At 34.9% G+C, this 22,222-nt stretch overlaps 1 protein-coding gene across 2 annotated transcripts; it reads right to left on the bottom strand.

Moving 5' to 3' along the window:
* Positions 1-3,381: 3,381 nt before the first annotated feature.
* On the bottom strand, positions 3,382-21,425 carry LOC119838215 (MAP kinase-activated protein kinase 2). Of its 2 annotated transcripts, XM_038364064.1 has the most exons (9): positions 21,180-21,425; positions 10,473-10,598; positions 9,908-10,045; positions 8,307-8,513; positions 7,243-7,374; positions 6,494-6,616; positions 5,619-5,771; positions 4,852-4,911; positions 3,382-4,160 (listed from the first exon to the last, which is right to left on the bottom strand). In XM_038364064.1, exons 1-9 carry the CDS (start codon positions 21,270-21,272, stop codon positions 4,116-4,118), a joined length of 1,077 nt encoding a protein of 358 aa, XP_038219992.1. In that variant the 5' UTR covers positions 21,273-21,425; the 3' UTR covers positions 3,382-4,115. The 2 variants fall into 2 exon arrangements, with proteins under 2 accessions (XP_038219992.1, XP_038219993.1); XM_038364065.1 differs by lacking the exon at positions 3,382-4,160 and having other exon boundaries at positions 4,781-4,911.
* Between the last annotated feature and the right edge of the window lie 797 nt (positions 21,426-22,222).

Genomic DNA, 22,222 nt, shown 5'->3' with positions numbered 1-22,222 from the left:
GACGTAACGTAATTGCGTGGCAAATTTCTCGTTCTATTCATAAGTTGTAATTACTTCCGCATCCATGTTAGTATAGAGAAGGGCCAATAGCGAGCAATGCAATTTTTTTGCCCCACGACCAAAAAAAAAATCATTATACATAATAAATGTGAAACAGGTGTTGAGATTGTTGGAATAGAAAGATTCCATACTACAAATTAGACGACCCCATTATTATTTACATACTAGCTTTTGCCCGCGTTAAATTCTGAGTAAAACTCCTTTCCCTATACCGTGTAGAATTCCTGCTATCTTTGAAACATGACATCACATTAGAATCCCCAAAAATAATATCGTTCACCATTTAATAACGACTAACGAAGTCACGGGTTCAAGTTTACAAATATAAACCTTCCTCTTGAATCACTCTATCTGTTATAAGAAGCCCCATCAAAATCTGTTGGGTAATTTTAAAAATTTAAGCACGCAGAGACAGACGGTGAAAAGTGACTTTATTTTACACTACTAGCCGACCCGTTAAACGCTGTTTCACCCTATTATTTAAGGGTATGATAATAGATTGGCCGATTCTCAGACCTCCCTGATATGAATACAAATTTGAGATGAAAATGAGACACAAAATGAGACAAAAATAGAGAAATGAGACACAAACACTATATATATATATATATATATATATATATATATATATATATATATATATATATATATATATATATATATATACCTGACGGCACTAAAATCTCCTGAAAAATTTAGAAAAATTCTCTCTGGTCTAGAGTATAGACCAAGTTTAAAAATTCGTTTATTAATACATCTATAATGAAAATTACAAGGAAATAAAACAAAAAATACTGATTAATATTTAATTCTTAATTAATACAACTTTGAACATCATTTGGCAACAGTGATGTAAGTAGGCTACGTAAGTACGCATGTACAGTCAGAAAAAAAAACTATTCTAAAAAAAATATATGTAATCTACGAAATTCCTTGTACTATTGTGATGTAACTTTACACCATCACACCACACTGTGAAGGGGGATATAGTATACTTATAAGACCTATTTGCTGGTTTTTCACTTAATCCAGATAAAAGCTCAACATTTCGGCATTTTTCTAGAATATTCTAAAGAAATAACCTAAAAACAATGATATAAAAACAAAATTAACGCTCAACAGGTCCCAGAATACCCTTCAATTATAGTTATGCCTCGAGGGTATAGTATTCAAAATTCGACCTTATGCGAATCACTTAAAGTTGTTTTTATAAAGTGTGCGTACATTTAAGGAGTTTTTTTGTGTCATCGACAATGGAGCTGGTGGGTCACCTGATGGTAAACGCTTTCACCGCCCATGAACATTGTGACAGGCGTAAGGTCGATTACAGACCTTACGCCTCTACAAATGGATTGCCGACTTAAAACTGGAAAGGGGTTAAGAAAGGATTGACGAGAGGAATAAAGGAAAGGACTGGGAGGGGTAACGAAAAGGACGTGGGCCTCTGAATTAAGCGAATGTTGAACTCATATCGTATGGACTTTTTTTTGTTGCTTCTATATCAATGCCTGGGAATCGAGCTCTGGATATAACCATAATCATTCACCGACAAAGCAATTATATAAACATACAACGTATTTCCTAAATTATTTAAAAATAATACACCATACAACTACCACTACAATACGAAATAAATGCCTAGTACATCATTCTCAAACATTACTTAAAATTAAGTGTTACTTAACTCCGATACGACTATGCACTGCGACTGTCTTTGCGCGTAAAATTTTTGTATACATAACTTATTAGCAGTTTCGTTTATTCAATCATGCTGTCTCTTTCGATCTTATAAATAACTTGCGATCGAAAGAGACAGAGCTATGTTTAGACGTATTTTTTTTTATTCTATTTGTGACCTTATATCAACTAGATTTTCAATGTAAAAATATTTGCTTTTTTTTGCTAGCCGTACATTCAAACGGATAACTACAACAAGAACTAGCTGTCGGTTATTTTAAATTTAGTAGCTTTTTATTTTCCAGTTTAAACTCTTTATAATAAATGTCAAGAGATCGACCATTTTTTTAATGTATTTATAATTTTAAGCCATGTATGTATGTATAACTATAATTTTCTTTGAAATACAATTATTTATATGAAAATTTCAATATAATTAATTTAAATTACATTTATTACATTATTAACGTAGCAAAATACAATTAATGTTCCAAATATACAAGCTTTTTTCTTGGCCTAGATATAAATTAGTCGCACCAAAGTTTTCATTAAACAGAAATAATTGACGCCACTGAATGATCATATATCCATCTTATTCTTTTACTTAAATGAGCGTTGTGAAATATACATGTGTCTCTTTCTTTCCTTCTAAAATGGCGTTATCTTAACAGTCTTTTAATCACTAGATGGTATAAAACAAAGTCGCTTTCTGATGTCTGTATGTCTGTATGATTAGATATTTAAAATAACGCCACATATTTTGATGGGGTATTTTTTTAATAGATATAGTGATTTGAGAGGAAGGTTTATATGTATAACTAGCAAACCCCGCGAACTCCGTTTCGCCACCAGATGGTTTCGTTTTTCCCGCTTTTCTGTTGAAATTTTTCCTGAATTTTCTTTGCTATAAACCTCACGACGCCCAAGACCTTTCCAACGAATGCAAAACCGTGGAAATCGGTTCGTGCGTTCTGGAGTTATAGCGTCAGGAAGGAAAACCCGACTTATTTTTATATAGTAGATATACAATGGAAAAAGTCGGGGGCCGGGAGTGGAGGGGAGGAGGGAGGTTCAAGGAAGGAGTATTTCAAGTATGATTTTTTAAAGACAAATAACAAAATTTTAGTGCGACTAATTTAAATTTTTATAAAACTATACGCTCATATTTATTTAAAATACATACTAATGTTTTCAATGGACGGTGATTATATAAATATTCTATAGGCTATGCGAAAATATCATTCATATTACAGAAAGTTTCATTAATTATTGTGTAATAAAAATAGTTCTTTCATGCGATAGAGACACAAATTTAAGTGAAATTGTGATTTGTTATAGTGTTTTTTTTTTATCCGTGTCAGTCAAAATAAATTAAATTTCGGGTGCAAAAGTTCCGTTCATAATTAAATTAATATAATGCAATGACTAATCTTATATATAAAATTCTCGTGTCACAGTTTTCGTTGCCAAACTCCTCCGAAACGGCTTGACCGATTCCTCTGAAATTTGGTAAGCATATTGGGTAGGTCTGAGAATCGGCCAACATCTATTTTTTATCCCCCTAAATGATAATAATAGTAAGGCAGAACAGCGTTTGCCGGGTCAGCTAGTGTTATATAAATTGACTTTTCATTTGAAAATATCTCAAATATTTATGATTTTTTTTTGAGCGTAAGGCGTTGTCATCACAACCTCGATTATATAAATATAATTAATGCATAATATATATTGACGTATAAATTAAAGTTCTTTTATGAAAAATGCCAGTGATAAAAATTTTACAAGTATTTTTTGTATATTACATACATAATGTAAACATTCAGACATTGAAAGATTTATTTTTCAGTAGCAGCATACAATGAGGATTACCATCGAATGAGGTTATCCATATATTTAAATCGAACACATACATCTCTGTTTAAAAAAAAAAATAGAAAATCTTTATGAAAGAAAATTCTTTAAAAAAATCCGAAAAAAAAGATCACAAGTTCGAATCACCCATTGCAATATGAAAATATTTTCTTTTGATTTATAATCTTATATATTCATTATAACCAACACTGATATTGCAAACAAAAAAATAAATTATATTATATAATAAAGATAAGTCATACTAAATAACAAAGCATACGACAATAATATTATATAATCTGTGTGAACAAAAAAAAATCACAAAAAACTACACATCTACGTACTGTAAAAATCTGTACGCAATACACGAGCGTACATCATACCGTCTCTTTCACTCTAACCTAACCGTGTGACGTTTGTGTGATGCTATCCCTTTCGCGCGCTGGGCTTAAAACTAAAATAAGGTCTTATATATATCATTAGTTTCTCCCTAGTTGCGAATTCGACCGCCAGTTGGCGCTCATTAGTTATAGGAAATATATTATTTTAGTCATTGTTTCTACTTGCGAATTCTGAAAAAAAAAGAGAAAACGAAAAATAATTATAAATAATTATTATTGTATGACATCTTCATTTTTTTTTTCTATAATTGTTTTATATGGTAAGATTTGATGATATAATATGCTTTTGTATCTTGCCAATGGACAAAATATAATGAAACGAAATATATTAATATAAGATGTTTTTGTCAAAATCCACAAGTATTAAAAAATTAGTATTCACCAAAAACAAAACTGAGAAAAAGCACCAGAATAATTAACTTATTATCAACTGTGCATTATTAATATGTATATAATTATAATTAAATATACTAGGTATAACCATTCCGCAGAAAAAAAAAATGCCCTTTAGACATTTCGGATGAAATTTCAAAGATAATTGGACTGATTTAATATAATTGAATCAATCCTCGAATGCGTTATTCTTAATATTATTTAGATCAATATTTAAATAATTAGCCAAAAATGCAAAAAAAAACTAATAAATTTAATACTGTTAATTTATTATATGCATATATTTTTTTTTTCTAAAAGGAACGCTTTTATTTTAATTTTCTTTAGATCAGTTCAAAAATATACATTTTTGGCTATTTATAAAGAATATAGACTCATTTTTACATAAGCGGTATATATTTTTTTGTATATCATATTCATTACACCATTCGCTAAGTCCAAGTTACACCTAAGTAAATTAAGCACCTACTTTATTCCTTCTCTTGTTCAAAAGTGAATTGTTACTCTGCTCCAACGCTTTGATTTGGACCTGGAAGTGAAAAATGTGATAAATAATAGTTTACGTAGACAAATAATATCATAAACATTAAATATTATCTAAAAATAGTTCAGTATACCACAAAAACAAGTCATTAAAAATGTACGGTGGCCAACGTCAAAAAGTCACACTCCACCCAATCCACATAGAAAATAAATAACAGGCGATTAAAAAAAGGCCACTGGTGACTCCAAAAAAGTCACTGGCACCCACAACCAGTCACTGGCGCTACAAACTAGTCCCTAGTGATCCAAAAAAAAAAAAAAAAGGTGTGTGTGCGATTCACGCGATACACGATAGAAGTGAAACTTCACGATAGAAGTGAAACTTCAGTAAATCTACAAAAGAACGAGATGAATAAAATATAAAATAGTATGTATGTATATTTCTGTCTCATTCTTTCCCAGCTTCATTTATACATTTGTGTATTGGTGTCCCTTACCTGTCGTTTTTCCGTTGCATCATGTTTGAAATCACAACGATTCTAAAGAAGTTTCACTTCAAAAAAATCACTGGCATCCACAACCAGTCACTAGCAATAAAAAAAAAGTCACTGGCAGCAAAAAGAAACACTATCACGACAAAGAAAAAAGCAAAACTAAAAACTGCACTCAATCACTGGCCGATTACAACAAAAAAAAAAAAAAACACACACGCGATTACATCACAAGCTATAAAACCGGAAGCCCGGCACGCACCTGGTCGTAGTCGACGCGCATGGTGGCGAGCGAGCGCGTCATCTCGTCCTGCACGTCCGCCCACGCGTCGCCCGCGTCGCGCAGCACCGCGTGCGTGTACAGCGGCGTCTGCGGCACGCGCGCGTGCTGCCGCACCCACGGGCTGGACATCACCTGCGCGACGACAGTCAGTGCCTTAATGTCACTAATTCATACATTTTTTATAACTTACATAGAAATGCGTAGGAGATAACTTCCTTATCTGAATAATTCATTTAATTCTATAACTAAAAACAGATCACATGTGTTTGAGATACATTCGATATGTGACTAATTCATTCATTTTTTAAAAACAAAAAAGAAATCATTTCTAAAACACAAAAAAAAAAAATTACCTATATAGGAGATACATTTGTAATATGGAATATAAAAATCCACGGAATGTTGTCGCTTAAGGACCACAGGACAGTTCTTTGGCATCATTGTTATGTACATATTATTTTAAAAGAGCAACTACAGAGTTTCTTGTCGGCTCTTCTCTTTAGAAACTGCCTTCCAAACCGGTGGTAAATGTTATAACTGTGTAATATGACGATTCAAAAGTACTTCTATAAGAAGTCTCAATTTAACTAATATTTTATTTAAGTTTTTTTTTATTAGAGATAGGCAGACGTTTGACCGCAGTCCCACCTGATGGGAAGCGGAGACGCGATCTATGTTGGTAAGTGACGTCTACCTAGAAGGTGCCTATTTACTCGTCTCTTAAATGTACCCATATTGTAATTCTCTGGGAAGACAAGAAATAAATAAACATTTGAGTTTCAGTTTGAATATATTAAACTGCCGCGTATATAACGCACGATAACGAGTCGGACTGTCAGAAAAGTCACCCCCACCTGGTGTATGGTGAGCCGCTTCGCCGGATCGACGGACAGCATGCCGCGTATCAGGTTCTTGGCGTCGGCCGACACGTTCGACCACTCCGGCTCGGGGAAGTCGTACTGGCCGAGTCTTATGCGCTGGGAGCGGGGAGAAAAAACTTATTAACAAAAACAAAAAAATAAATAAATGGAAAAAAGCGAAAGCGAAAGCAAAAAAAAATTTTTTTTATTAAATAAAATTCTGATCACGAGGCAGCATTCGATCACGCTTCAGGGAAAAAAGTGAATGAATTATCGAGAAAAATTTTGTTCAAAAATTGAGAAATGTGAACTGTCGAAATAATTTGCCCCTTTTATCTGGGTTCCCCACTTCTCAATGTTTGTGATAGTATTTTTTATGAGCTTTTTTTTAACGAAGTAAGCTACGAGAAAAATATAAAATACTGCCTCACGCCCCGGCTCCACCCGGGTAGCCATTTATCGTAATTGAAATAATATAAACTATCCTAGTTGATTAGTTTTGGAGTCCATCGCGGACAAGTAATTCATACATTATATTAAGATAAAAAAACCTACCACATTAATCAATCGTGCTAATTGTTCATTCTCCAACATATGTAGCTATACTATGGTGAAATAAGTTTCAAAAATCGGCCAAATACTTTACAGTACAATTCGAGCTCAATCCTAACGACAAAAAAGCTCCTATCTTACCAAATGCTTATCCTTTCTCTTATCCTAAATGAGTACAGATATACAAACACCTTTTTCATCCCCGGCGATATGGCCAGCCCGTGGTTCGAATAAAAGGGCGGGAAACCGCACAGCAGTATGTACATAACGACGCCCAGGGACCATATGTCGCAGGACTTGTCGTACTTCTCCGGCCCTAGCACCTGGAAGCGTGAATAATTAATTTATTTGTTGACAGCGAAAGTATGATGACTTTAATTCCAATCGAAATTCCAAAATGGGACCAAATGACAACAACTTCCTATTAAACATGATGATGATGATGATGATGATGATGATGATGATGATGATGATGGTGGTGGTGGTGGATGAAAGAACATACACGATGGTAAATATAACAAGGTCACTTATTATACTTAAAATATATATGTGCCTTAATTAGGCCTGCCACTCAGCGTACTAACACTGATTTTCAGTGGATGCCTTATGTTTTTTAATGACAGCGGATGTGTTAATGCTCAAACTATTTAATTTGGATGGATGAGATGTTTAAAGTAACATTTTAATGGATACCGTGGGGTACCCACCATGCACCAAACACCAAAAAGTAGAAGATATGCCATTGCTGTGAGATCATGGGCGAACTAGCGGACTAAAGGAAAAGCGAAGAATTCCACAAGTTATATTTCACAGAAGGTCCGACACTGCGTATGCGAGTGTTAACCATCAGTGGTGCTAGTCGCATTTAACGACACTAATGACATTAGTGATGCTACTGACGTCGATGACGTTAGTGACATTGCGGGTGTTTGTGACGTCTCTGATGTTTATAACGGTTAACTTACTGATGCTTATTAGAAAGGATTACCAATTTAATAATAATATCATAACTGACGGCGATAGATAATGTTCCTGACGTTAGTGATGTTTTTGACATAACCGATGGTCCTGACATTAAAAATATTTAAGACGTTACCGACGTTAGTGATGTTTTTGGCATAAGAATGTTTCGGACGTTGCTGACGCTGATGACATTGGTGACAGTAATGACATTGCTAACGTTTCAGATGTTAGAGATATTTTTGACATTACCAACGGATCAGACATTACCGACGCGGATGACATCATATCTCACCTCGGGCGCCACATAGTAGGGCGTGTAGCAGGGCGTCTGCAGCGTGTCCGCGTGACTCAGCGTCTCCTTCGCGAAGCCGAAGTCGGTCAGTTTCAGTATACCGTTCGGCGCCGCACTCGTGTAGAGCAAGTTCTCGGGCTTTATGTCGCGGTGGGCGATGTTTGAGTCGTGCAGGTGACGCACGGCGACGCATATTGAGTGCATTATCTGCGGTCGAGGGTAGTATGATATAAACAATGGATATTTAATTCCCACACATTAGAATCGTCCTACATACTGACTGTATGTGGCTGTATGTCTATGTATCTTTCTTACTCTTTCACGCAAAAACTACTGAACCGATTGCAATGAAATTTGGTACATAGACAGCTGGACAACTGGAATAACATATAAGCAACTTTCTAACTCGAAATTCTTATGGGATACGAACTTACGCGGGTGAAACCGCGGGGCGCAGCAAGTAAAATTATAAATGCGAAAGTTTGTAAGGATGTGTGTGTGTTTGCAGCTCTTTCACGCAAAAACTACAGAACCGATTGCAATGAAATTTGGTACGTAGACAGCTGGACAACTGGAATAACATATAGGCAACTTTTTATCCCGACATTCCTACGGGATACGGACTTACGCGGGTGAAACCGCGGGGCGCAGCTGGTAAAAGATATTATAGATACATCTACTTTTCCAGTTATTTTCTGTTCATTTTTTTTATTTATGTATATATCTTCAATATAATAATGAAATAATGAATTTAGATATTTTTAACAAATAAACTTGAACTCATTATAAGAAAAATAATAAAAATGATGAGATTTTGAAAATGTCGCAACGCAATTGCAGACTATCGGTGGCGATATGATTAATTAGATAAGGTTTAACTGGATTATTACATCGTACAATCCGTGAAGGAGAACACAGCAATGCTTTATTATTATTACTTTTAAATTCCATTTTGAATCCTTTTTTTATCAAGGAAAATAAAAGGAAAATCAGTAAGCATCAAGTATATAATACATACATTCATCACTATTCACTTAAACGTTTGCATTCATATTAATTCATCACTTTAACGTATAAATATGAAACACTAGACGCTCGTCCCGGCTCCGCTCGGATATCATGATTCCTGTTTTATCCCAAAGGAGCTTTTATTAAAAAGTATCCTATCACCCAAGTCAGCTCATACACTATCCGTATACCAAATTAAATCAAAATCCGTTCAGCAGTTACAGCTTGCTTGACGGACAGACAAATAAACAAAATTTCACATTCATAATATTAGCGTAAAGTGTGATTAGTACCTATTCGAAGTGATCACAATTATCACATTTAAGTTTGTCTACACTAATATTATAAAGAGGAAAACTTTGTTTGTTTGGTTGTAATGAATAGGCTCAAAAACTACTGGACCGATTTTAAAAATTCTTTCACCATTCGAAAGCTACATTATCCACGAGTAACATAGACTATATATGTACCACGGGCGAAGCCGGGGCGAACAGCTAGTGATGTATAATAATATGGATTTTGCATTCCAAACTTCTTAAATTCATCCGATCACTCGACCATCTCAACATTTTTTTTCATCACATCCCACGTACCTCAGCCGCCTGCCGCTCGGTGAACGCGCCTTCCCTATTGTCCTGTATCCTCTGGAACAGTTCACCACCGTCCATGCACTCCATCACCACGAGGAGGCACCGCTTGCCGCCATATGTGTTGTCATACACGTCTGTGATCTGGAAGGAATACAATGCGGTTTGGGAGTCAAATTAAGTGTTAGCGTGGTGGATGTTGGTCTGAGCATATATGGAATGTTGATGATGATGATTATGATGAAATAACGAACATAACAACGAACGATAGCTATAAATTAATGAAGAAAAGGCTTCCATAATTAGATACGCTTCATTATTCGAAAATAACTATCTTCATAAAGTAAAACCTCTCTAATTTCTGTGAAACCTATCACAGAAATTTCAGACTAAAATTAAACGTAATCTAAAAATAATTCGATGAGAAGGCGAAATTTTCCGCTGAAAAAACCACTTTATTAAACGTGACGATGACGACGATGACGTCATGTAGACGATAACTCAATTTGCTCATAAACACCAGGTAAAAAACTCTTAACCCCTTTCGAAGTGGGTCCCAATGTAATCTCACCTCAACGATATGCATACATCCGCTCGCTCTCCAATGCAGCTCGACTTCGCGCCTCGCCTTCGGACTGTCGTGCAGAACCTTCAATGCACGCCGCATGCCTGTTCTCTTCTCTTTGCATTCCACCACCTGAAATTGCAGGGTACAGGGCTGTAGATTGCGCATATATAATATGTCAAGACAGCTAGTCTTGCGCCCCGCGGTTTCACCCGCGTAAGTCCGTATCCCGTAGGAATATCGGGATAAAATGTTGCCAATATGTTATTCCAGTTGTCCAGCTGTCTACGTACCAAATTTCATTGCAATCGGTTCAGTAGTTTATGCGTGAAAGAGCAGCAAACACACACACATCCTTACAAACTTTCGCATTTATAATATTAGTAGGAAGGATAACTCGATAACCAGGTAATTATAGATATTGAATGTGGGGCCAGCTCGCACCGAGGAAGGTACATCACACAACCCAGAGAAAAGCGTCGTGTAATGGTAGCATGCTACAGTGTTTCATAGGGTCAGTGGAGGTTACCCTTCCCAATCCTTGCCTTTTCCATACACATGTACCACGGGCGAAGCGGGGTCGGACCACTAGTACCTACTATATAATACATTTTAGCTTAAGTGCAATTTTTGTTATTTTTCTTATTTGTATCATTACCTTTCCTACTGGTAGTGATCTGTACTACAGGTCTTTTACGACCTACTTCAGACACTAGTCCTTCACAACGTTAATACTACTCGGTAATTTAATGATTGTAAAGGTAAATAAAGAATTTTTTATTACATTTTATCTATTTATTATACAAATTAAAAGAAAAGGTATGGGGTTGCAATCGTTTGAAGATTATATATTTATTTCATAATCATACAATTTTACGCTTAAGGACTCGCAAGTTTCTGAACGAAAAGGAAATACGGATGAAAAAATATTGTTTAAGTACTTAGTTATTTTAACAGTTAACTACACAATTTGTAATCACACAACATCTCTGTGCAACCGGTTGTCTGGATGAAATCGCTATTTAACGACAGGGCCATTTATGACAATGTTAGTAGGTACCTAGGTTAATTACACTTTGTAATTTTTCCAGAACAATAAAGCGTAGGTACATAGAAAATAAATAAATTTGTTAGACGTATAAAAGAATTTCCAAGAAGCGTTTGTAACGCAAATTCACTATCGTTTCCGAGAATGTAAACAGTATGTTTGTTTATTGCTCGATTCACATACACAACACTGGATATAGATATTTGTATCGTCTCTACGAGTATTATATAGATGAGAAATTACCTCCGTCCGCACATGTCGTCTTAACGTCTAATCCACTGCACCTTGATTTGATTGAAATTTGTTATAGATATAGTTTAAGCCCCGAGAAAGGACATATAGATGAGGACGTTGGACGGGAACAGTGATGGGAGAACCCCGGGAGTTTCCGTGTTATGCATTGATACGGCGAGTGACGACGCGGGCGGAAAGCTAGTGTGAAATAAATAACTAACTACCAAAATATTCTGCTGCCCATTGCCTACAGTAATATTAAAAAGAGGAAACTTTTGTATTTTTATATGTTTGTAACGTTTTCACAACAAAACAGCTGGGTCGATTTATAAAATTCTTAAACCATTAGCAAGCTACATCATCACTGAGTGACATAGGCTGTATTCGTACCACGGGCGAAGCCGGAGCGAACAGCTAGTATTTAAGAAGTCCATCGCGGACAAATAACCTGACACGTAATTGACATATATCTAATATATAAAATTATCGTGTCACAGTTTTCGTTGCCATACACCTCCGAAACGGCTTGACCGATTTTGATGAAATTTTTTGTGCTTATCCGGTATCGGCCAACATCTATTTTTCATACTAAGATAAGAGTAAGGCAGAACAGCGTTTGCCGGGTGCAGCTAGTTAAGATATTATAATATCACGTAAAATATCTCCCTCCTACCTTAACAACGCTCTAGGCATACATATAGTTACAATGAACCGGACGAACCCGGGGCGCGACGCTGTCTGTTCGCTAACGCAAACACACCGTACTGCGTCTCTCGCCTATCTTATCAGATGTCAGTACACAAGCACGTGGGGGCGTCATGTGTGTACACGACTATCTCTAACGCTTGCTTAATTAGCATAATATGACATCGAGAAACAACCAGCAATCCGGCTGGATAATAATAATAAAAATAAATAAATAAAAATAAGTTTATTTGGACCAAAAAAGAAATACACTGCAGACATTAAGTTTCATGAATTATGTAGGTACATTAGAGTTTCATAACATCTTTAATATTTTGTTTGAACGCACTAACCTCGAGACCACAGGTCCGATCTAAAAAATTCAGTGTTTGATAGCCCATTTATCGAGTTTCACGCGCGGCTCCGTCTGCGTAGCCGAGGGGTACGACGGTCACAGTCCCGGGGTTGTTTTCCCCCGTACAGTCCGTAGTACTGTTCTCGTGAGATTTCCGGGATGACAATTATCATGTCTAATCAATTGGTGGTAAATGATAAAAACTACGTTGTGACGATTCGAAAGCGCTTCGAGTTGAATAGAAATGTTTTAATTTGAGTTTGTGTACCAAATTTAATTCAAAATACCTACTTTATACATGTGATTATCAGCATAAAAATAATTATACTATAACTCCCCCACGCGATAAAACTGAATCTCTTGCTTATTATTACATAGTCTTATATATACGTACTTACGAGAATATAGTATACGGTGCGGTACGGCCCCAATACCTACCTACGACTATATTTGTGACTAGCTGTTCGCCCCGGCTTCGCACGTGTTACTAATGGAGGAAATTTTTTCAAAAACGGTCCAGTGGTTTTCGCGTGATAACGTTACAAAAATAATATAAAAGTTAAGCGTTTAAAGTTAATACGTAGGTATTGATTATAATGTATACCTTCTAAGATGAATCATTATCCTTACGAATAAATGGTTCTTGACGCAAGCATCATGTGATAAGCGTCACAATCCGCTAACAGACGCAGCTCAAACGTCATATATTAATCTATACTAATATTATAAAGCTGAAGAGTTTGTTTGTTTGTTTGAACGCACTAATCTAAGGAACCACTGGTCCGATTTGAAAAATTCTTTCTGTGTTTGATAGCCCATTTATTAAGGAAGGCTATAGGCTATATATGTACCACGGGCGAAGCCGAGGCGGACCGCTAGTAAAATGAATGTTAGGCCATTCTCGTCACATCCCGTACATCAATTATTCCAATTTTAAATATCTGAAGCAGGCGTAACTCCAGCGTAAGAAAGTGATGGCGCTAGACGAACTATATTGCTGTCTTTTTCTCAAACTGAATCACTCCTGCTTTCAAAAACACCTCGCCGCACTAACCTCCTGGTACTTCATTACAGCCTAGTCATAGTCCGCCTAACATCTTCACTAATATTATAAATGCGAATGCATGTTTGTTTGTATGTATGTTGTTGCAATACGCATGTTTTACGGTACGATTTGAAATACAGGCCTAGTCGTATTTTCTAGTTAAAGTCTACAGAGTTCTATGAATATGATAAAACCCGCATTGATATGTTAAAATAAATCGAGTTATAATGGCTGCGGCGAGCAATTTAAAATAGAATAATCGAACAAGTTAGTAACATGTATGGCGATACGAAAGTCCGGTAATTGCCTGACTCGTGCGAGGCGTGCGAGCGAGATGCAATATATTTTATGCGTGAGGGTGAAAGAGCACGGCTTATAAGCAACGGTTACCGTTTTAAAAACAATATTGTTGGCGTACAACTTTTCCATTCTTATGATACATTATTTCCTACTAACTTAACCGTAGTCGTTTTTAACTTAAATAAAACTTCTTGAATAAAACAACTACTTTGTTAATTATGTAGGTACTAGTTGGAACCTGCTGATTCACTCGCGTGGTACCTGGCTGGAATGTGGCCATGTGAATATGAATATGTGTTAATCCAGACTATAATCCATCTCTGTACTAAACTTCATACAGATTTATGCGTACGCATGTATAATTTTAGTAGGATATACTTATTAACCTAAATAATTTCTCAAGTATGTATCGTCTACGCAGGTGAAGCCGCGAGCGGAAAACTAGTTAAGTAAGGGTGTCATGTGAGAGCAGTTTTATCGTGTTGGTCAAGTACACCGTACAGTGTTATATAACATTATCACATTAATATTATAAATGTGAAAGTAAGTAATTTTAGATGTTTGTCCGTCAATCACGCTGAAACTACTGAACGGCTTTTGATGAAATTTGTTATTGGGTGCTAGAATACTATTTAATCCCGATTAAATGCTCTTGTGGGATAAAACGGGAACCTTGACGTCCGGGCGGAGGCGGGACGAGCTTCTAGTACATATGTATTTAATTTGATCAAAAATCACAAACATTCATTGAACGAAGCCAAACGAAAAGCACACGAGCACGTGAAGCGTTGCTCACGTCTCTCTGATATACACATTAATTTCACTAGAATGAGTTTATAATAAAAACATCGTGGGATCCGGGGATGTCCGACATCAAAGTCGTAACGCATGAGTTGATATTATAAATAGAAACACAAACGGACGAAATCGTGGCGTTCATAAATAGATTAACACGTTATAAAACATTGATGCTATATATGAATAATTTAGCATATCCTACAATGTAGGATACATTGTAGGATCTTATATCCTACAACGTATCATACATTGTAGGATATAGCATGTAGGACAAAAAATATCACTACTAATATTATGAAAGCGAAAGTAGTTCTGTCTGTCTGTTACGCATTCACGCCTAATACATTGAACCGATTTTGATGAAATTTTGTATGAAGATAAAAGGGAACTTTGAGAAAGGACATAGGATACTATCATTGCGAAAAAAGTGGTAAAAAAAGTTGAAATGGATAAGGGGATGAAAGTTTCTATGGAATTTCCTTATTGTTGAACATAAATCATGCAGGATTCTTTCACACCTAAACCACTTCACCAATTTTGACAAATAGTCCAGACCTTGGGAAAACCTACTCCTTACCATGGCGGAAAGCTAGTATGCTAATAAATAATATACATGTTAATAAAACTATATTAGTCTTAAATTTGTTAATAAGTTTAATTGTCAAGTATGTCCATAAAAAATTAAATTTAGTTTAACAAAAATTAAACTACCTTAAAATTGTCTGAACCAAACCAAATTTAAATGCAATCACACGGGAGGCACTAGCTTTCAAATAAGAAAAGAATCATCAAAATCGGATCACCCAATCAAAAGTAATTCGGTGACACACCCAAAAATAAAAAAATATTAATCACCAACATTAGTCGTATCCATACATAATGTAGACTCGAAGATAACAATTCCCCTGTATTTCATACTATCAGTGGCGGATTTACTAGCAGGCTGAGTAGGCTCGAGCCTAGGGCGGCAGATTTTGGGGGCGGCAAATTTGGGGAACGATTTTTTTTTTTTCACCTCATAGAAATCAAAAAGATTTTTCTATGACGGTTTTCAGCTGATGCCTGCAACAAACTTTGTCGATGACTTTTCTCTCTCGCTTGTCATTGCACATTTCGGGAGTAGCGAACTTCCACTTGCATTGTAAAAATAATGTATGAAATGACAATTGTTGAGGCAAGGACGGCAAAAACTATTCAGCCTATACCCTGAAAATTTGTAAATCCGCCACTGCATACTATGCCAACTAATTTCTGAATCACAAGGAGATACCCGAATATTCATTAAATTGGCGATAAAGCATTAACTCACACTCAGTCGCTGCTTATCGTAACTCGTCCATTGATAACGATAAAACAGCGGCAGCGTCATGGCGCCATTGTGTCCCACTATCGATACGCATCATTGTTGATTGTATATCCGCTTGCGCCGGCACCGTCCGGGTTGCCAATCGTAAAAATATAACTCATGTTACGTTACGTTATTTTACGTTACGTAACGTTACTAGCAGATGGTGTAAGGGCTAAAGTATTTTCAAAATAATTCTCTAACCGTGACCATATACACTTATATACTATTTATTACATAGTATAAAGCAAAGTCGCTTCCCGCGTCTATCCATACATATATATCTATATGTACGCTTAGATCTTTAAAACTGCACAACGAATTTTGATGGGGTTGATTTTAATTGATAGAGTGATTCAAGAGGAAGGTTTACATGTATAAGATATCTATTAAACTACGCGTGCGAAGCCGCGGTAAAAAATTGGCAAATAATGATTTAATCGCAAAAATCCATTATAAAGTAGTTACTTTCTTAACGTTTTACTTACGTTACGTTTCGTATTAGGTTAGCAAATTGCCACTTGGCTTTTTTAGATTTTTTTTTATTTTATTTTATTTTAGACGCTCGTCGCGACTGATTGGAAATTATCAAGATTGACTACGACATTATAAAAAAAAAATGCTACCATATGTCTATGACTGCGCTTATCCTTCAACGACGATCGATTCACTTGGCGTACAATTTGCTTGTATTTGTGACAACGCCAGTGTTACAAATGCTTGGGGGGTTGTGACCATTATCATCAGCTGGCTCACAAGCCCATCTGCTTGCACTGTCATAAAAAAAAAAAACAGTAGCAGTCGTGGGACTGCCGATAGAAGTGAAAACGGAACTATTAAGTTGAGAGTAATTAAAACTATATGCAAAAATTATATGAAATTTTTTATGTTTTATTTATTAGTTACATCGCGCACATAATACAGTCAGAAATAGTCGATGTATTAGTGTATAAGTGTACACAGGCAACTGCGCGTGCGCTAGTCTGGCTCTCCATAGCTATAGATATACTATTATCATTAGCATGTCGGTGACGCGAACCGAGGATTTTACCCTCTACCAAAATGCTCAACGCGCCTAAAGAAGTTTTCACTTCAAAAAAAACAATTGAAAACATCAAGCGCGCAAATCATGCTGTCGCCGGATTTTTGTTGAATGGCCCAAAATCAGTAAATACAATAAACAATTTCCTTAAACGGTCTGCATCAACCAACATCCTCCATCGTACAAACATTTAGCGTCGATTACGTCGTTATGACGCGTTTTAAAAGCAATGATTCCTAATATGACAATTGTTTTGTAATTTTTCTTGACGAAACCATTAATTATACTTAAATAATACAGCGGTATACATTATGAAACATAACATGTCTCATATATAAAAAAAAAACTTAAAATATAAAATCTGTGCCCATATTACAAATAGGTAAAGCCAAATCCGAACAGTTTTGTTTGTGGGGGGTAATCTATAAATCTATATATATATATATATATATATTACCGATACATATAATAAATCTATATATCATTTTAAAAATCACAGAGAAACTCGTTTTTCCATTTTCAAATATAGTATAGTTAGTTCTTCAGACAATTTGAGGTGGTTCAGTTTTTTGTTACACTAAAAATTTCTTATTAATATCATACAAAGTCAATGGAGTTCATTAAACTGTCAATATCCTAATATGCGTTTATTGAATAAATCACTTCCTAATGGGTTTCCACATTACAATAAGTATGTAACTAGTTAGTTTTCACCGTCCACAACCTTTTGTAACATCAGTTAGCATATGTATGTTAAACATAGTATGTAAAACGAAGCATGCTACTGTGTTTCGTTTGGTGAGTGGGGGAGCTAGTGCCCATATCCTATTCCTCATCCCTGCCAGTCGATTACTTTATTCTCGACATCAATCCCTTCCTTATACCTTAAGGCTTAAAGCAAGTAACACATTTATAATGGTTCTACCGCTGCATATGTCTATAGCCCTGGTGATCGCTTACCATCAGGCGAACCATCAACTCAGTTGCCCGATAGTAAATAAAAAACCCCCTTAGTCTAACGTACGGGCTCAAGAGTAACAATAGTAACAGTGTATTAATTTTGTTTATAAAATTTTGTACAACCCTCATGCCTGTGACCTGGCTATGAGAATAACAATATCAAAATAATTATTTTAAAGATTTTGTGTTGTCGGCCATCCGAAATTTGAATTGAAGATAGTTTATATTTGTTTTTTACTAGACGAGCCGTTTTATTTCATACCCATAGTCTGGTAGATGTTATGAATATTTAACATACCAAAGGAAGTCATCGAACCACAGCGAGGATACAGGCATTCAGGCATTTGATAAAAAAACAACTAATTATAGCTCCCTTCTTTGTGCATTGGGATAAATAAAGGGTTAAAATAGGCTGATCCGAGACTAATCTACACTAATATTATAAAGAGGAAAACTGTGTTTGTTTATTTGTTTGGTTGTAATGATTAGGCTCAAAAACTACTGGACCGATTTTAAAAATTCTTTCACCATTCGAAAGCTACATTGTCCACGAGTAACATAGACTATATTTTATTTTGGAAAAAATAGGGTTCCGTAAGATATTTTCGATTTTTCGGACACAAACGGAAAAAATCAACCAAAGAAGTTACTTATTTTGCGTACGCTGCCTAAACTACAAAAGATATAACCATAAAATGTTCAAAATAAATTATTTCATCAATAAGTACAGTTTATGTTGATAATATTTGGTCTTTGAATGATTAAAATTGGACGTTTGGTTTTGAAGTTGTGGTGAAATTATAATATTACGATTTCATTTAGCAAGACTTAGTTAGCGCTTTGCGGGCGGTCCTTTAGTTAGTTCTAATAGAGATATATTTAGTATCGGCTGTGCACCCGTGCGAAGCCGGGGCGGGTCGCTAGTCTAACATAAAAATGTTGAAGAACAATGTCAAAGCAAGTCAAATATTTAAAAGTTTGCTCTTGTAACCACTCTTATTCAAACATTCACTTCCTTCCTCTACAAACCAACGAAAATAATGATAAAACAACAATTAGTCTTACATCACAGCGTCACAAGCGTCATAAATGTCCAAGACATGATTCACACTGCAGCTGCTAAGTCGTTCAACTTATGTAATAACTTATCATGTACTGTAAATCATATAGAGAATTTTTACAGTAAATAACATTTCAACACCTCGAGACAATAGACAATAAATGCTTATTAATATAATAACAATATTATCAATATATGAAACAAAGTAAGGCTTAGATTATTTATAGCTAGAAAGTGTATCTAAGATTGGTTTTTAATTTGTTTCATTTGAAGAATTTGTTTCTAAAATCAATAAATTTAACAGTGAAACATCATATTAAGGTAACATAATAGTAGGAGTTTCCTGCAGCTTCTCTAAGCGCACCCACCAATGTTAACTGCTTATACTTTTTGGAGGTACTTAGGATTGGGTAAGTTACCTTCCCTTATGACACGCTCCAACAAATCTCAAAATCCCCTCTTGGGCTCCCCTACTATAGTGGGAGCAATAGCATAAATAAAAATTAATTATTCTAATGGATATGTAACAAATAGTAATGTTTAAGAAATTTTATGATACTAAGGAAGTACAATCAATTAATATTTTGATTAAAATATGTGTATAATTTAATAAGTCATTTATAATAAGTAAGTATATATTATATTGCTTTGAAAGAATGACTTGCTAAAATAAAAACAAATTACAAAGATTATACTAAGCTCAGGCACTAAGGAATGACTCAAATATTAATAATATTGCATTAATTTGTATTTTCAATGCTAAAATGTATTATATTATGTCTGTATGTGGTAAGAGCTGTTGAAACAAATAAATCTCTATATGGACATGTTCAATACTTTATCACAATTTCACAAAACAGCATTATGTATTTAAATAAATATTTATCATCTTATGCATTTAGTTAAGCAATATTCCCAAAAATAATGTAGGTTCTCACTTGGTTTCTCTTTTTGTTTTGTTAGTGAAGAACTTTGTGGGTTTTATACCAATTTACAATGTTCTTTATGTGTTTTATAGAGTGTTGTTGACATTAAATGTGTTTAAACATAAAATGGTAACATTTTAGAATCTGTTTTAGTACTTGCTTCACATCTCTTTGATATACATTTATCAACACAATGTACCCTTCTCTTTGCATTGTTGCATACAATCTATCTGTTTTTAATTCTCAACTGAGCCGTTATATCAGTGAGGTTTGCCTGGTAGCGATTGTTACCTAGCGATAAGGCCTAAGGATATATAGCAGTAAGTAATTAGGCAAAATTATATAGAAAGTAGTTTACAAGTCATCGAAACTATTGTTAACTTAAAGCTGTGTAGCGTTGGATGCTTATACATCACATTCAAATAAAAAAACCTAAATTAAACTAAATTAAAAAACATTCTTCTTTCCAATGGTAAAATAATTTTAAATTTTTTAGTTGAGGTGTGAAACCTGAACATGTTTTCTGTTTATAACAGTATATAAGATAATGTATAATGCTTTATAGTCATAAAAAGAGATGTTGATAATGGTGTGTGGAAATAATTTGATTTAACGCCATTGCATACATATCGTATCGTATTATCTATACTAAACGAACTTTTACGTAATTCTTTAAAACAAGTATTAAATCGTTGAGCGATTAAAACATATTGCTCATTTTCTATAAATAAAACTTTTTTGCAATTACAAACGGCATTGAGATTTTAAGAATTTCAGATTAAATTTGTCGCGCGACCACAAAGTCATCAGCGTAAGTGTATTTTTGAACTTTACGTCATGCATGTAAACAACAAATCTGTTGCAGTGTATTCCCAAAAATTTCGAAAATCCCCATTTTATTTAGTGACGGACCTACCTTTCCATTGATTCCAAGGCCAAGGACTGTGTTGGAAATATCATAATCATCTGTTATCGGTGTAGTTTTCGGTGTTTTCGTAAAATTATTCATCTTGGTACACAATTTTTTGGGCGCACTTCACATAAACACAATGTCGCGTTGTTAGAATTTATGTATCAATTTCAAACTAGGTTCCGGAGAACCCTTTTTACACACAATACACACACACTATGCACATGAACGACTATTTTAATTATTATCTAAATTCTCAAAGTGTGTCATAGATCTTTCACGGAGTTGAGCAATCTGACAGTGATGCCAACATTAAAAACAACATTAAATGTGTGTTGACATTTCCCAATTATTGGTAATATAATAAAAAAAATTCAAACCATTTAAATTTTTAAATATAATAAAAAAAAAACGTAAATAATGTATAAAAAAAGTATTCATTGAAAAACAATTGTATTACAAATATGCAAAGTTCAAGTGATGAAGATGGCGCTTTTAGAAATTGAGTATTATTGTCAGTAGAGTATAGATGGCGTTAGCGTTACAAAAATGCATGTGTAGAACCTGAAACTACAGTCCAGTATATAAGCGTAAAATCTATGGATACAATACTACAGTGTCTACATATTATTGCAAGAAAGACAAATTGTCTAACTGGTGGACGGCTAACTAGCTGGTACTTATTAAAATATAGCTATTCACCATGCGATATTCAATTCGATTTTGAATTTTGTAGCCGAGTTATGTATTTATCTTATTATTGTCAATATTTTTTACACGTTTTATGGCTCCGTACCCAAATGGTAACTGACCATACTAAGAAGACTGTCTGTCTGTCTGTATTATTTATTTATCTTGCTTCATAGCAAGAAAAAATGCGTGCGCTCGGCCCTATCGAATATACAGGATACCAAGTAAAAATAGAACTTCAGAGGTAGTAGCGCAGTCCCTAGTCCCATAGCAGAGAATGGGACAGATGATATCATCCATTTCACTAATCTGTATATTGCCAGACCGAGATTTTTATTCTGAGTCCACTGGGAACCGAA

This window comes from Zerene cesonia, unplaced genomic scaffold (assembly GCF_012273895.1).
Source record: "Zerene cesonia ecotype Mississippi unplaced genomic scaffold, Zerene_cesonia_1.1 Zces_u001, whole genome shotgun sequence".
NCBI lineage: Eukaryota > Metazoa > Arthropoda > Insecta > Lepidoptera > Pieridae > Zerene > Zerene cesonia.
The sequence above is the reverse complement of the archived record's forward strand: the minus strand, read 5'-3'. Positions and strand labels throughout refer to the sequence as shown.